At 45.7% G+C, this 12,764-nt stretch overlaps 1 protein-coding gene across 14 annotated transcripts in view; it reads left to right on the top strand.

Annotated features, from left to right (window-relative positions):
• The window catches only part of Rapgef1 (Rap guanine nucleotide exchange factor 1), a 128,189-nt gene that overhangs the window by 56,355 nt on the left and 59,070 nt on the right, over nucleotides 1–12,764 (top strand). For 7 of the 14 annotated variants that reach the window (XM_026386582.2, XM_026386570.2, XM_026386581.2 and 4 more), the window contains exons 2-3: nucleotides 10,194–10,333; nucleotides 10,777–10,890. In XM_026386582.2, coding sequence (XP_026242367.2) covers nucleotides 10,194–10,333; nucleotides 10,777–10,890 — 254 coding nt within the window. Of the gene's footprint in view, nucleotides 1–8,641; nucleotides 8,712–9,328; nucleotides 9,363–10,193; nucleotides 10,334–10,776; nucleotides 10,891–12,764 lie in introns of all 14 variants that reach the window. The other 7 variants (XM_026386574.2, XM_026386572.2, XM_026386573.2 and 4 more) reach the window with 3 other exon arrangements.

Here is a 12,764-nt window from a genome sequence, read left to right as displayed (position 1 = left end):
GATGCCTGCTTCTGCATTCATGTAAACAGAATGGATGTGCATGTACCTTTCTGTGGCTAGCTTCTTTCTCCTCCATGAGATCAGCCAGTCTCAGTGCTGCCCAGGACTCATGTGTGAAGCTGCCTGATCCCCCTTCCTGCCACATGCAGGCCCTTGGACAGTGCTGTGCAGAATGTTCCAGTACTTGTCTTATAGACTGAGGGTCTATAAGGACAGCCATGGCTATCAGCAAGTAGCTGTGGGAGAGGTGCCTCAATATGTTTTTAGATGTAGATGGGCACAATACCTTTATTCTGTTGGTTTTTATGTGGTGCTGAGAATTGAACCTGGTGCCTCACATGTGCTAAGCAAGCACTCTACCATGGAGCCACAACCTCAGCTCAGCCCTCTGTGGGTTTTTAATGCCTGGTTTCCTGATGACAAATGCAGTTGAGCACCTTATGTTTGCTTATCAGCCATTTGGGTGTCAGCTGTTATAAGATATCTCCAATTCTGAATGTATTTTTGATCCTTACCAGTTATGCATATACAAGCAAGATGGTTCTGTCAGATTGGAGCCCTAACCCCAGGCACAGCCTAGCTTCTTCATTGGTAGTAGGGTGCTATGGGGCCAGCGCCCTGTACCTGACCTCTTCTGCAGCTGCCTGGGGCCTTGCTGCTGACTGCACCCAGCCCAGCCTGGCACAGGGCAGCTTGCCAGCCTCTCATTGAACTTTGGGTGCTCATTCTCTTTGACCCAGCAGTTCTAGTTCTTAGTCGGTCTTGTTGCACAAGAGCACAGAGGCAGGCATGTGGGTGTGAATCAGTACAGTGTTGTCTGGAGAGCCGAGGACAGAATCAATTCAGCTAGGAGACTGAAAGCTGGTGGTATGGTCTACCTCAGCCATTGGGTGTACTCACAGGGGGAATGCTCACAATGGTCATTAAGATGAAAAGATAAACAAAGGCCAGGCACAGTGGCCCACACCTGTAATTTCAGCAACTCTGGATGCTGAGGCAAAAGAATTGCAAGTTCAAGACCAGCCTGGGCAAGTTAGGGAGGTCTTGTGTCTCAAGAATAAAAAGGGCTGGGGATGTCGCTCGGTGGTAGAGCATTACCTAGCAGGCCTTGGGTTCCATCCTTAGCACCTAAAATAACAACAACAACAACAAAAATTCAGCTCTGCCATATGGGAGTTATGAGGGATTTTCACTTTCTGTTCTATTTTTTTCAGCATTTGGATTTTTATGAAATTGTTTTATCTTTGTTGTTGAAAAAGAAAAAAAGGTACAAGTAGCGTTTTCATTAGTACCATCCATGGTGTCAGTAGACTTGATGAACAAAGGGTAATATGAATGGAGTTCCCTGTCAGAGAGCCTTTGGTGTTGCAGAACTTCAAATACTGTTTTGCCTCTGTTTTAACATGAATAGTTCTATACCAAGTAGCATAGAGAATCTTTTAATGTGGAAATTTTTAAGAAAAAATGAAACACCAGGTTGCTTTTGGCTCTACTTGACTGGACTATTTTTAGCTTTTGCCTTATTCAGAGTTGGCAGAGCCCTGGCACTCTTACCAGATGACAGTCATGGCTGCTGTCTGTGAAACGCTCGTGATGTTTCAGGCCCCTTCACTCCCTGCTTTACGCACAGGGTCACGTTTAATCCTCAGCTACCACTCGAGGAGGAAGTTGGTCTGCGGTTAAATATCTCTGCTGTAGGTGAGGAGAAGTGAGAGAGAGAGAGGCCCAGGGAGGTGGCCAAGCTCACGTTAAACTAGACTGCCTGGCTCTGCAGCCATGTGCTAACTGCAGTGCTCTCAACCCCTCCACCCACCCTCACCCACCCTCACCTTCAGGACTTTGCAGTCCATAAGGTATTAGACAAGTGAACATACTTTTAGGGAATCTAGAAGTCGCATATTACAGTTCTTCCCAATATCCTCAAGTCACTTTTGTACTATAATGTTGTGACGCACCTGGAGAGTGGGAGATGCCAATTAAGTGGGCCATCTGTAGACCCCTCCCAGGGCTACAGCTCTGAGCTCAGTGTATGTTAGATAAGCAAATATTATCCGCCCCTGAGTTTCTCAGGTTGACTGCAGTCATTTTGGATGACACTTTGCCTCAAAGTGTCATCCACCATGACCTTGACTCTGTGCTCCATTGTGTGGGTGATGTGTAGAGACTTGCCCATCCTGTGATTAAATTAAGCCCTGATAGAAACCCCTGCTAAGTTGGGATCCCAGCTGCTGCTGCAAGTGACATTTAAAAGAGGGCTGGTTGAAATGTACATTTGTCAGCAACGGGCAGATGGTGGTTAGGCCTAGCTGAGGGGTGAGTTGAAGATCTAAGAATGAAATATTAGCACCTGGCAGACCACTTTGGAAGAAGGTGGGGTCTTCATGTGGTTTTTTCCTGCTTGGGTTTGTTTATATATATATATATATTTTAGCTGTAGAGGGACACAATATATTTATTTATTTATTTTTATGTGGTGCCGAGGATCAACCCAATGCCTTATACATGCAAGGCACACACTCTACTGCTGAGCTATATAGCCCTAGCCCCCTGCTGGGGTTTTGCTGAGACACAAATGTGTGAGCAGGCCTCCTCCCGGCCTCCCCTTTCTCTCTAGGTGGAGGATCTGCAGGCCTTGCCAGTTTTCCAAATACCTGACTGTGGCTGGTAGCTAGGGGCATGTATGCAGAAATCGTTTATGATGTCATGTCAGTGAAGAGGTGATGAGCAGATGAGTCCCCTGGAGCCTCTGGCATTTTCCAAGCAGCAGTGGGGCTTTCACCACTGACCTTTCAGGTTGCTGTCACACATTTGTAGGTCACAGTAAGATACTCCAGTTTGCCAATTTGAGGCACTTGGCTATGAAGATGGGCTTTTGTTTCCTGTGGCTGGACAAGGCACACGTGAAAACCTGCATGTCTGGTGTTGGTAGAGGTGTAGAGCACCTGTGTCTCTTCCCCTGGCTAGGAGGACTATAAAGTGGCTTAGCCTCTGTGGGGATCCATCTGACCATGTCTGCAAGGTTAAATATAGCACATGTCCTACAACCAGCAGTCTTACCAGCAGAGGACTCCAGCACATGTCCAGGAGACACATCTGAGAATGTTCACAGCAGCATTGTTTACAAAAGCCAGAATTCTGCAAACAAAACAGTGCTGTGGCAGGAGAGCAGAAAAATAAAAGAGGTATTGTGGAATCTGTGGAAAACGCAAGCACCGACATGTCAGTGGAGCTAAACTCAGGCTTCCTGTTAGGGGACACTGCGAGGGTATGCATCCTCCCTGTATGTCTACAGATGAAACCCTGCACGCAGACACAGACTGTAGCAAGGGTGGTGAGCATGAGTCCTGAGCAGGATGTTGATGCAGTGCCTGCATCCACCTTCAGAGCCTGTTTAAATTCTAAGTTAAATATGAGGTCAGTTCCTCAGCCATGGGAACCACCATGGCTTCTGTGTTGCTGAGATACAGACCATTCCATCCTTGTGGAACCTTCTGGAAAATGCATGGGTTTGAATTATCATCTGCATTTTGTATATGTGTATATATGAAATCCTTAGAATTTTTGTTTTGAAATGTAGTTTAATTTAGCCATAAAGAAAAATTAAATCATGTCATTTGCAGGAAAATAGTTGGAAGTAGAGACCGTTATGTTAAGTGAAATAAGCCAAACTCACATGGTCAAGGGTCATATGTTCTCTCCCATATATGGAAGCTAGAGAGGAAAAGGGAAAAGAAAGTTGGGGACTGATCTCATGAAAATCAAAGGGAGATCAGTAAAGGGAAGGGACCGCAGGATGAGAGGAGGGGAGGGAGGGGGAAGTATTAGGGAGTGATGTTGGCCAAATTATGCAGTTATATTGTGTATATATTACATATGAATATGTAACAACAAATCCCATCATTATATACAACTATAATGCAGCAATAAAAAAAAATTGGAAAAAAATTTTGTTTTTGAGTTGGGCACCATAGCACACTCTATAATTCCAGGTACTCAGGAGGCTGAGACAGGAGGATTGCTGTTCAAGGCCAGCCTAGGCAACTTAGCAAGACCCTGTCTCAAAATAAAAAAATAATCAAGGAGCTGGGGATATAGCTCAGTGGTAAAGCACCTCTGGGTTCAATTCCCAGTACTACCAAAAAAATAAAGATTAAAAAAATAATTTTTTAAATTTTAGTACGAGAAAATCTTTAAAGACACATTTACAAACTGTGTGTTTTTGTGAGAAGTCAGGTGTGGCTCTATGAGGAGTCAGGGAGCGGTGGGAGAAGGTGGGGAGCTCTGCCCAAGATTCTAGCAGTGTGAGGGCACCTCTTAGCCTCACTTTTTGCCCCAGTGGTTGCTGGGTAGGGCAGGGGCAGGTCAGCATGCACTCCTGTGTGTGTGTCTGCAGCTTTTGGCAGGATCACTCTGACAGCAGTGTTCTTGCAAATGTCACCTGCTGCCCCCTGCCACCTGCTACTGCTGGCCATCATAAAGGTGCTTCTCCAACACCCAGCCACATAGTTTGAAGGACCTTGAAAAGCACCTGATACATGTGCAGCCGACCTGTTATTTCAAGGAGAAGCTGACAGAGAGCCTCAAGTCAAAATCTGGCCTGGTTCTGCCACCCTTGATTTCCAGAGTTGAACAGTGGGTTGTCAGTTATGAAGAATCTCTTTTCTTTTCTCTGCCTGATACATTACATCTTGTATGAGTGCTGGCTTCTTGTGGCCACTGAATACCCTGAGGAGAGATTTGTTGGTGCCTTCGTAGCACTGCCTATGGTGCCACTGGCTCCCCATTGTGCCCCAAGACAGCCTGCAGCTTGCAAGTGGAGCTGCCCTTGCTTGGTCCCTGGGTCACTATCCAGGCCACCCTGCCCTTGGCATTGTCCCAAGAGGGAGTTTTGGTGACCTGAATGTTTTCTTGCCTGCCTTGGTCGTGAAGGCAGGGTTGTAAGTCTGGCCAGCTTCACACCCCCACACCTGCCCCAGGCTCTGACCAGACTGCACATCCTGCCCTGGCATCCCCATTTTGTCTGCCTTGCTCTCCCTGCTCTTGTATAGATGAGTGGGTTGACCCAACATCCCACCTGGCCTGCGAGCCTACCTGGTGAGGGATGTGCATATCTTTTAGGGAACCTCTAAGGCTGGCGCCTGAAGGGGTAGGATGGAGTAGCAGTAAGATCGGTACTGAAGTTACATCAGAGAGGGAAGTGGATTAATAGGCAAATGGAAGGAGCATTTGTAAGGCTCTCGTTTACTCAGGAGAGTGAGCTAAGTGTTCAGTGCTACAGAACAACCTCTAAAGGTCGGTAAGCACTGCTGTCTGGTATTGAGCATGCTCAGCACTTGGCTAACTACAGATACTCCTTGACTTACCATGAGTTTAATCCCAGCAAACACATTGCAAGTTACAGCATAAGTGAAGAATGTAGATGCAACACCTAACTCTCAGAGCAGACGAGCCCCGCCTACCAGGACCATGCCTGGGACACTTCCCTTAGCCAGCAGTTGAACAGCAGCATCCAACACACAGCCTACTGCACAATAGAGTGTTGAGTATCTTGTGCAATTTATTGAATACCCTTATTCACAAAATGTTGTCCACATGGTTCGCTGTTGAGTGCTAGTCACTTCTTTCGTGATGGCATAGCCAGCTGGAGACTGTGGCTTGCCGCCTTGCCCAGACTGTACCACACGTTGCAGGCCAGAAAAGCATCACAAGTGAAGTAGGTTTCTCCTGCATGTGTTCACCACAAGCAGAAACTCATTTATACACATAACCTCAGCCATTTCAAGAAGGACAGTTGTTCCAGCCCCACTTTCAGGACAAAACAGCAAAAGAGTTAAAGGAGAAACTTCTACATATTTCAGCCCAAGCAGTCTGTGTGCATGCTGTGTTAACCATCACATGATTTTGACTATAAAGTGGGAATGTCAACTGTGAATGCGTTCCACCCTGCTTGAGTTGGAGGTGGAAGGCAGGTACAGAGGGAGCTGGGAAATCACACTGTCCCAGTTTGCCTGCCCTAAGTCCCAGGGGTATAGGCTGGTGCCCAGAGCCCCTCCTGACTCGTGAGCTAGTCCAGGCAACCAGCTAGATGCACTGCTTCCTGGGGACCTGTGACTATATCAGGGCCCCAGGAAGGGTTTCCCGCAGCTCTGGCCAGCACCTACTGTCCTGGCTCTGCCCTCTTCTACTTGCTCCAAGCTCCTGGGTAACTTGCACAGGGCAGATAGTTTAACTGATCCTGCTTGGCCACCTGAAAGCTCTGTGACAAAAAAGGAATTGGACTTTGGCCTTATTAAGTCACGTGAAACACTAGTGGCTACAATTGCAGCTCCATGGTGCAAAGTGCCCCGTCATCGATCTCTACATGCGTTCATGTGTGCACACTATTTGGAGGAGGTTTTTTTGCCCCTGCCCCGGAAAATTTGATGGAATGCCTTTTATTTTTAAAACTGTAGATTCTTACTTTTCCATGCATAGGATAATGTTTTGTGGACTTTCTTGTACAAAGAACCTCTCTCTCTCTGCTTTTATCAAAAGAAGCAGTCTCTTTTCTGGGGCATGTTCTGGTAGATTGACTTGCCCATTTGTCATTTAGTGTCTTTCCTGTGGTCAGGAACAGTGTCAGCACTGGGAAAACAGGCATGTCCTGCTGCCCTCAGGACACTCGCATTCTTGTGAGGAGACAAATACATAAATAAGTCAATTAATAAGATGGTTTCAGACCCTCGAAGATTGTGGTAAAGGGTGAGAAGGAGGGAGAATGCCCAGCTCCACTGAGATACAGTTCATCTCTCATGCAATTCACTCATTTTAAATGTACACTTGAACATCCTTTTAATAATTCTCTGGGTTGTGCAACCAGCACCAGGTTCTAATTTTAGGAGATGTTTGTCCCACCAGAAGAATCCCCAAACCAATCAGCTGTCACGCTCCCTCCTACCCTCCCCCCACAGTCTTACACAACCACCATTCTACTTTCTGTCTCTATAGATCGATCTACTATCCTGGACATTTCAGATAGAAGAAATCATACAATATGTGGTCTTTTGTACTGGCATCCATCACTTAGCGTAATGTCTTTAAGATTCATCCATGTTGTGGCATGAGTCAGTGCTTCATTTCCTTCTTATTACTGAATAATATTCCATTATATATAAGTTTTCACTTCTCCTGGGCATATGCTTAGGAGTAGAATTGCTGGGTCAGCGGGGTGCAGTGGCACATACCTGTGATCCCATTGGCTCAGGAGGCTGAAGCAGGAAGATCACGAGTTCAAAGCCAACCTCAGCAACTTGTTGAGGCCCTAAGCAACTCAGTGGGACCCTGCCTCTAAATAAAATATTAAAAAGGGCTGGGGTTATGGCTCAGTGGTTGAGTACCCCTATGTTCAATTCCTGGTGCCAAAAAAAAAAAAAGAATTGCTGAGTATTATGTGAGGAGCTTTCAGGTGACCCCAAAGCAGCTGCACCATCTTACACACCCACCAACAATGACTAGGGCTTCCAGTTTCTCCAGTCCTCACCAATGCTTGGCATTATCTTGTCTTTTTTATTATACCTGGTGTGGGGTGGTAACTTACTGTGGTTTTACAACTTACATTTCCCTAAGGAACTGTGATGTTGACCATCTTTCCATGTGCTCATTGCCCAGTTGTGCATCTTCTTTGGAAAAATGCCCATTTCAAGTTCTTTGTTCATTTTATGGGTTATCTCTCTATTGTTGGGTTGTAAGAATTTCTTTCAGTTTCTCTCTCTCTCTCTCTCTCTCTCTCTCTCTCTCTCTCTCTCTTCTTTTTAAAAAAATATTTTATTGTAGATAGACACAATACCTTTATTTTATTTATTGATTTTATGTGGTGCTGAGGATCAAACCCAGTGCCTTGCACGTGCTGGGCAAGTGCTCTACCTCCAAGCCACCAGCCTGTACTCTTTTTTCTTTGCTTTGCTGGGAATTAAATGCAGGGCTTCATGCATGCCAGGCAAACATTCTACCACTGAGCTATATTCCCACTTCTTCCTGTTTCTGTATACAATCCCTTATCAGATGTATGATTTGCAGATATTTTCTTCCATCCTGCAGGTCATCGTCCCACTCTCTTGATAGGACCATTGCAACAATAAGTTTTTGATTTTATTGAAGTCCACTTATCTGTTTTTACTTTTGTTGCTTGTGCTTTTGGCATTGTATCTAAGAATGCATGGTCAAATAAAAGGTCACAGAAACTCCAGTATTTTCTTCTAAGAGTTTTATGGTTCCAAGTCTTGGGTTAGGCCTTGCATTCATTCACTTGCTCATTTTTACAAATGGTGTGATGCAGGGGCCCAGATTCGTCTTTGGCATATGACATTCCATCATCCCAGCACCATTTGTTGAAGAGACTGTTCTTTCCCCTACCGAGTGATCTTGGCTTCCTGGTTGAAAAGCAGTTAGTTGGCTTCATGCAAGTTTCTTTCTGGATCCTCAGTTCTAGTCCATTGATCCACATATCTGTCTTCATTGATTCCATATTGTCTTCATTAGCATGGCTTTCTTACAATTTTAAAATTGAGAAGTGTGAGTCTTCTAGCTTGGTTCTTCCCCAGGACTGCTTTGACTATTCTGGATTGTTTATATTTCCTTTTTTTTTTTAATATTTATTTTTTAGTTTTCGGTGGACACAACATCTTTGTTTGTATGTGGTGCTGAGGATCGAACCCGGGCCACACGCATGCCAGGCAAGTGCGCTACCGCTTGAGCCACATCCCCAGCCCAATTGTTTATATTTCCATACTGGTTTTAGGATGAGCATTTCAATTCCTACAGAAGAGCCAACTGGGGTTCTCATAGGGCCCATAAGCTGTCATTCAGGGAGTATTAATCTCCTGACAACTGTGAGCCTGGATCCATGGAAGAAGACACCCTTCCATTCACTTAGATTGTCATTGATTTTTATTTCAGCAATATTTTGTAGTTTTCAGTGTATAAGTCTTGCATTTATTTGGTCAAATCTATGCCTGAGTATTTTATTCTTTTTGAAGATACTATAGATGAAATATTATAAGATGTTATTTATGTTCATAAATATTATATTATTCATAATAATATAAATAAATTATAAAATAATGAATACATTATTATATTTATATATTATAAATATTATATTTATGAATATAAATATTATAATATCATCAACTGATATTTGATGATGATATAAACGCGAGCTTTTAAATTTTCATTTTGGAATGTTCATCGCTCTTGTAAATAAATACAGTTTTGGCTTTTGTGTATTGATCTTGTATCCTGTGACTTTACTGGGTTTATGGGTAGTAATAGTTGTTTTGTTTGTTCACAGTGCTGGGATGGACCCAGGGCCTCAGACATGCTAGGCAAGTACTCTACCACTGTGCTGCCCCCACAGCTCAGTACAGTTTTCTAGGGGATTGCTTGAGGGCTTCCATACACACAGTCATGTCGTCTACAAACAGTTTTGCATGTCCCCTTCCAATCTAGATGCCTTTTATATTCTTTTCCTGCCTAATTTCCTGCAATACTCTGCAGTGCAGTGTCAGCTCAGAATGGTGAAAGCAGACATGCTAGTCTCATCTGGATCTTAGATGGGGGAGATCATCCAGCCTTTTGCCATGGACCAGAAGTGTTTGAGTACCTTGTTTCCAGTTTTCAGATCTGGGGCTGGCCCTTGTGGATTGAGGCAGTTCCCCACACCAAAGGATGAAGAGTTGTCTTGGAAGGCCCTCCCTGCTAGCTCTTACACCCTGCACTTGCGATTCTGCCTGTGTTCCTTTTTCCTAGCTAGTTCCCTTGGACGTGGGTTAGATCATGAAACAGACTGAAAAGGACACTTAGACATATTTGTAAACCCTTTCTCCATACCCATTTTGACTGCTTTTGGTGTCCCCAATTCTGAACAACCTAACCTAGATGGAAATTGCAAAAATTGAAATGTGAGTAGAGCAGAGATTTTTCTTTTCTTTTTTGTGGTACTGACAATGGAACCCAGGGCCTTCCTCATACTAGGCTAGTGCTCTGCCTCTGAACTACCTCAGCCCCAGAGATGACTCAGTGGGTGCATATTTCCTTTCCTTTGAATCCCTGGTCAGAGAGAGAGTGCAGTGTGGACACTGCTCTTTCCCCAGCAGCTCAGCAGACACAGACTCCTGGCCTCCTCCCTCTAACGGTCAGTCCCTCTGTGTTCTCAGACTCTCAGCGCTCTCATCTCTCCTCCTTCACCATGAAGCTGATGGACAAATTCCACTCGCCCAAAATCAAGAGAACACCATCAAAGAAGGGAAAGCCTGCCGAGGTGTCTGTGAAGATTCCGGAGAAGCCTGTGAACAAAGTAAGCTGCCTCTCCAGGTGTCAGTGCTGCCCTCCCCTGCAGCCCGCAGTGGGAGTTGCGCTCTTTGTAGGTGTGCTCCCTGGGTCTCCTTTAGATAGTGCCATGTCAGTCAGCTAGTTGGCTAGGACAGTCTTCCCTTCCGAGCTGTGTCTTCCTTGGGCACTACTCACACCCCAGATGCTGCCTCCTGCCCGAGGTCCTCACATTGTCCTGGGCACAGTCATACACGGGAAGTTTGTAATGTCCAGAATGCCCATCATTCGGCTTTAGGGCTCTGAAACATGCAAACCCCTGGGACCCAACCAGAGATGTCCTCAGGTATTAGTAACCTCAGCAGGGCCAGCCAGCCAGGATGTTGAGCCACTGTTGCTTTTCACCAGCCCCCCTTCAGCCTGCCACGGCCATTTTAAGCTCTGTAGGAATCCAGGTTTCCTCTCTTCCAGGAGGCAAGAGACAGATTTCTACCAGAGGGCTACCCTATCCCCTTGGATCTGGAGCAGCAGGCAGTAGAATTTATGTCCACCAGTGCTGTGGCTTCCAGGTCTCAGAGGCAGAAGGTCAGTGTGACGTTAAGAACAATTGGTTTTGCCTTGCCTTCTACTGCAGAATCCTGGCCCATGGTTTGGGGATACGGAAACCTCTATTGCAGTATCATTGTTTCTGACTGGGTGACAACTGGGCTGAAGTGTGCAGAAGAATTCACAGGGCCTTGGATAAATAGAATGTTTATTCAAGCTCTCTTGGTTTGTGGAGAGAATTCAATACCCCACAGAAGTTTGGGGTCCTCTCCAGGGTTGGCGTGGGTGTGCTGCTTGGGCCCAGCAGGTTCAGGGATGGGTGGGTGAGCCTCTCCTCTCGAAAGCAGCTGTACTTTCCTTCAATTGCTGAGATGAGGTGAGTCGTTGAGCAGGGAGGCTTGGAAAGCTCAAGAAACCTGGACACTGTCCTAGCTATCCGCAAGGCTGGGGTCGGGGGGAAGGGCCCCCCAGTGCTCTGGGGCCAGGACTTTGCTGCCAACAGTCAGGGTCCTTTTCCTGGCCCATGCTCACTGCTTGACAGATGTTTTCTTCTTTAATCTTCACAGTGGCCCTAACAGGTAAAAAATCTGTTTTGCCGTAAAGGAAACTGGGTCTGTAGAGATAAGAAGCATTTAGCCAGTCACCCAGCAAGATTTGGGCACAGGCCATCCTCTGTCAGAGCCTGACTTATCTGATACTACATTTCTTTTTTTTAAGAAAGGAAGCCAGAGTGTGTGTTTGTTTGTTTTTTAATGTCTCACACACCTAAATATTGATCCTGATGTATTACTATGCTTAAAAAATAAAATTAATCATGAAAAATAAAAGCAAACTTCATAGACAAATTGATCCTTAATCCTCTAGTGATTATTCAGAGGGAACCTATCATGGTGTCACAGCCACCAATTAAGCACAATTGACAAATATCATCCCATTGTTTAAGCATAAAATTCCTAAATTTTACGATTCATCTACTTTAGGTTTTCCTATTGGCCAGCAAAATATCTTAAAAGCCTAGTTAGGAATAGAGAAAATAAGGTCTTTAAATTCAAAAGTCTTTTGTTGGATAATATTTTTTTCTGCCCAGTGTGTTAACTACAGGAGCCTGTGACATAAGGGCAGTCTTGCCCATGCCAGAGATCTGAATTCCAGGAGGAAGCAGAGTGGGAGGGCATGGCTTGGACTGTGCTTGAGCTAGTTTTGTTTTGTGTTGACCTCCAAGGAGAGTGAGCTGCCACCCGATGCTAGTCCAGGCAGAGCAGAGCAAAGCAAAATGGTTTACCAACAGCTTTGCCCTGCTGCTGAACTCAGCAAATTTCAGCCTTTCGATTCTTGAATTTCCCCTCTTTATTCTTTATCCCAGGAGAGGTCATGGAGGAAAATGTGATATGGAACCACCCCTCGCATAGTGTGGCTCCTCCAAACCCCTGGGGATGTTTGGCAGTATCTAGGGACATTCATTTCTAGTTGTCAGCACAGGAGGGTGAAGCAGGCGCTACTGGGCACCTCGTTGGGGGGTGGTAGGGGCTGCTAGACCTCCCACAGTACACATACAAAGCATGGAACCACATTGGTAGTGCCAGACTGCAGGTGTGACCTTCTGCGAGGACAACTATTGGCCTGATCCACCTGCCTGCAATAAACGAGGGCAGACCTGCTGTTTAGTGGGGCAGCTCTGCAGGCAGAACGACAGCTGCAGGGGTCTGCCACCTATCAGAGACCACTGTAGAGACTCTCTGCTAGCTTGTCTGCCATTCATTGGTTCCCTTGCCACTTGGATAATGTAGTGCACACCCATTCTCCCCTATCCTGGCTGTGTGCCTGCTCTCCCAGTTAGGGGGTTGTACAGATTCAGGTTTGGGCACCTACAGAGGCTTCCCTTTGCCCCAGCCCTGTCCTGGGTGGCTTGGCGC

The sequence above is a fragment of the Urocitellus parryii genome, chromosome 4 (genome assembly GCF_045843805.1).
Source record: "Urocitellus parryii isolate mUroPar1 chromosome 4, mUroPar1.hap1, whole genome shotgun sequence".
Taxonomy (NCBI): domain Eukaryota; kingdom Metazoa; phylum Chordata; class Mammalia; order Rodentia; family Sciuridae; genus Urocitellus; species Urocitellus parryii.
Note: the sequence above shows the minus strand (reverse complement) of the source record. Positions and strands in the feature narration are given on the sequence as shown.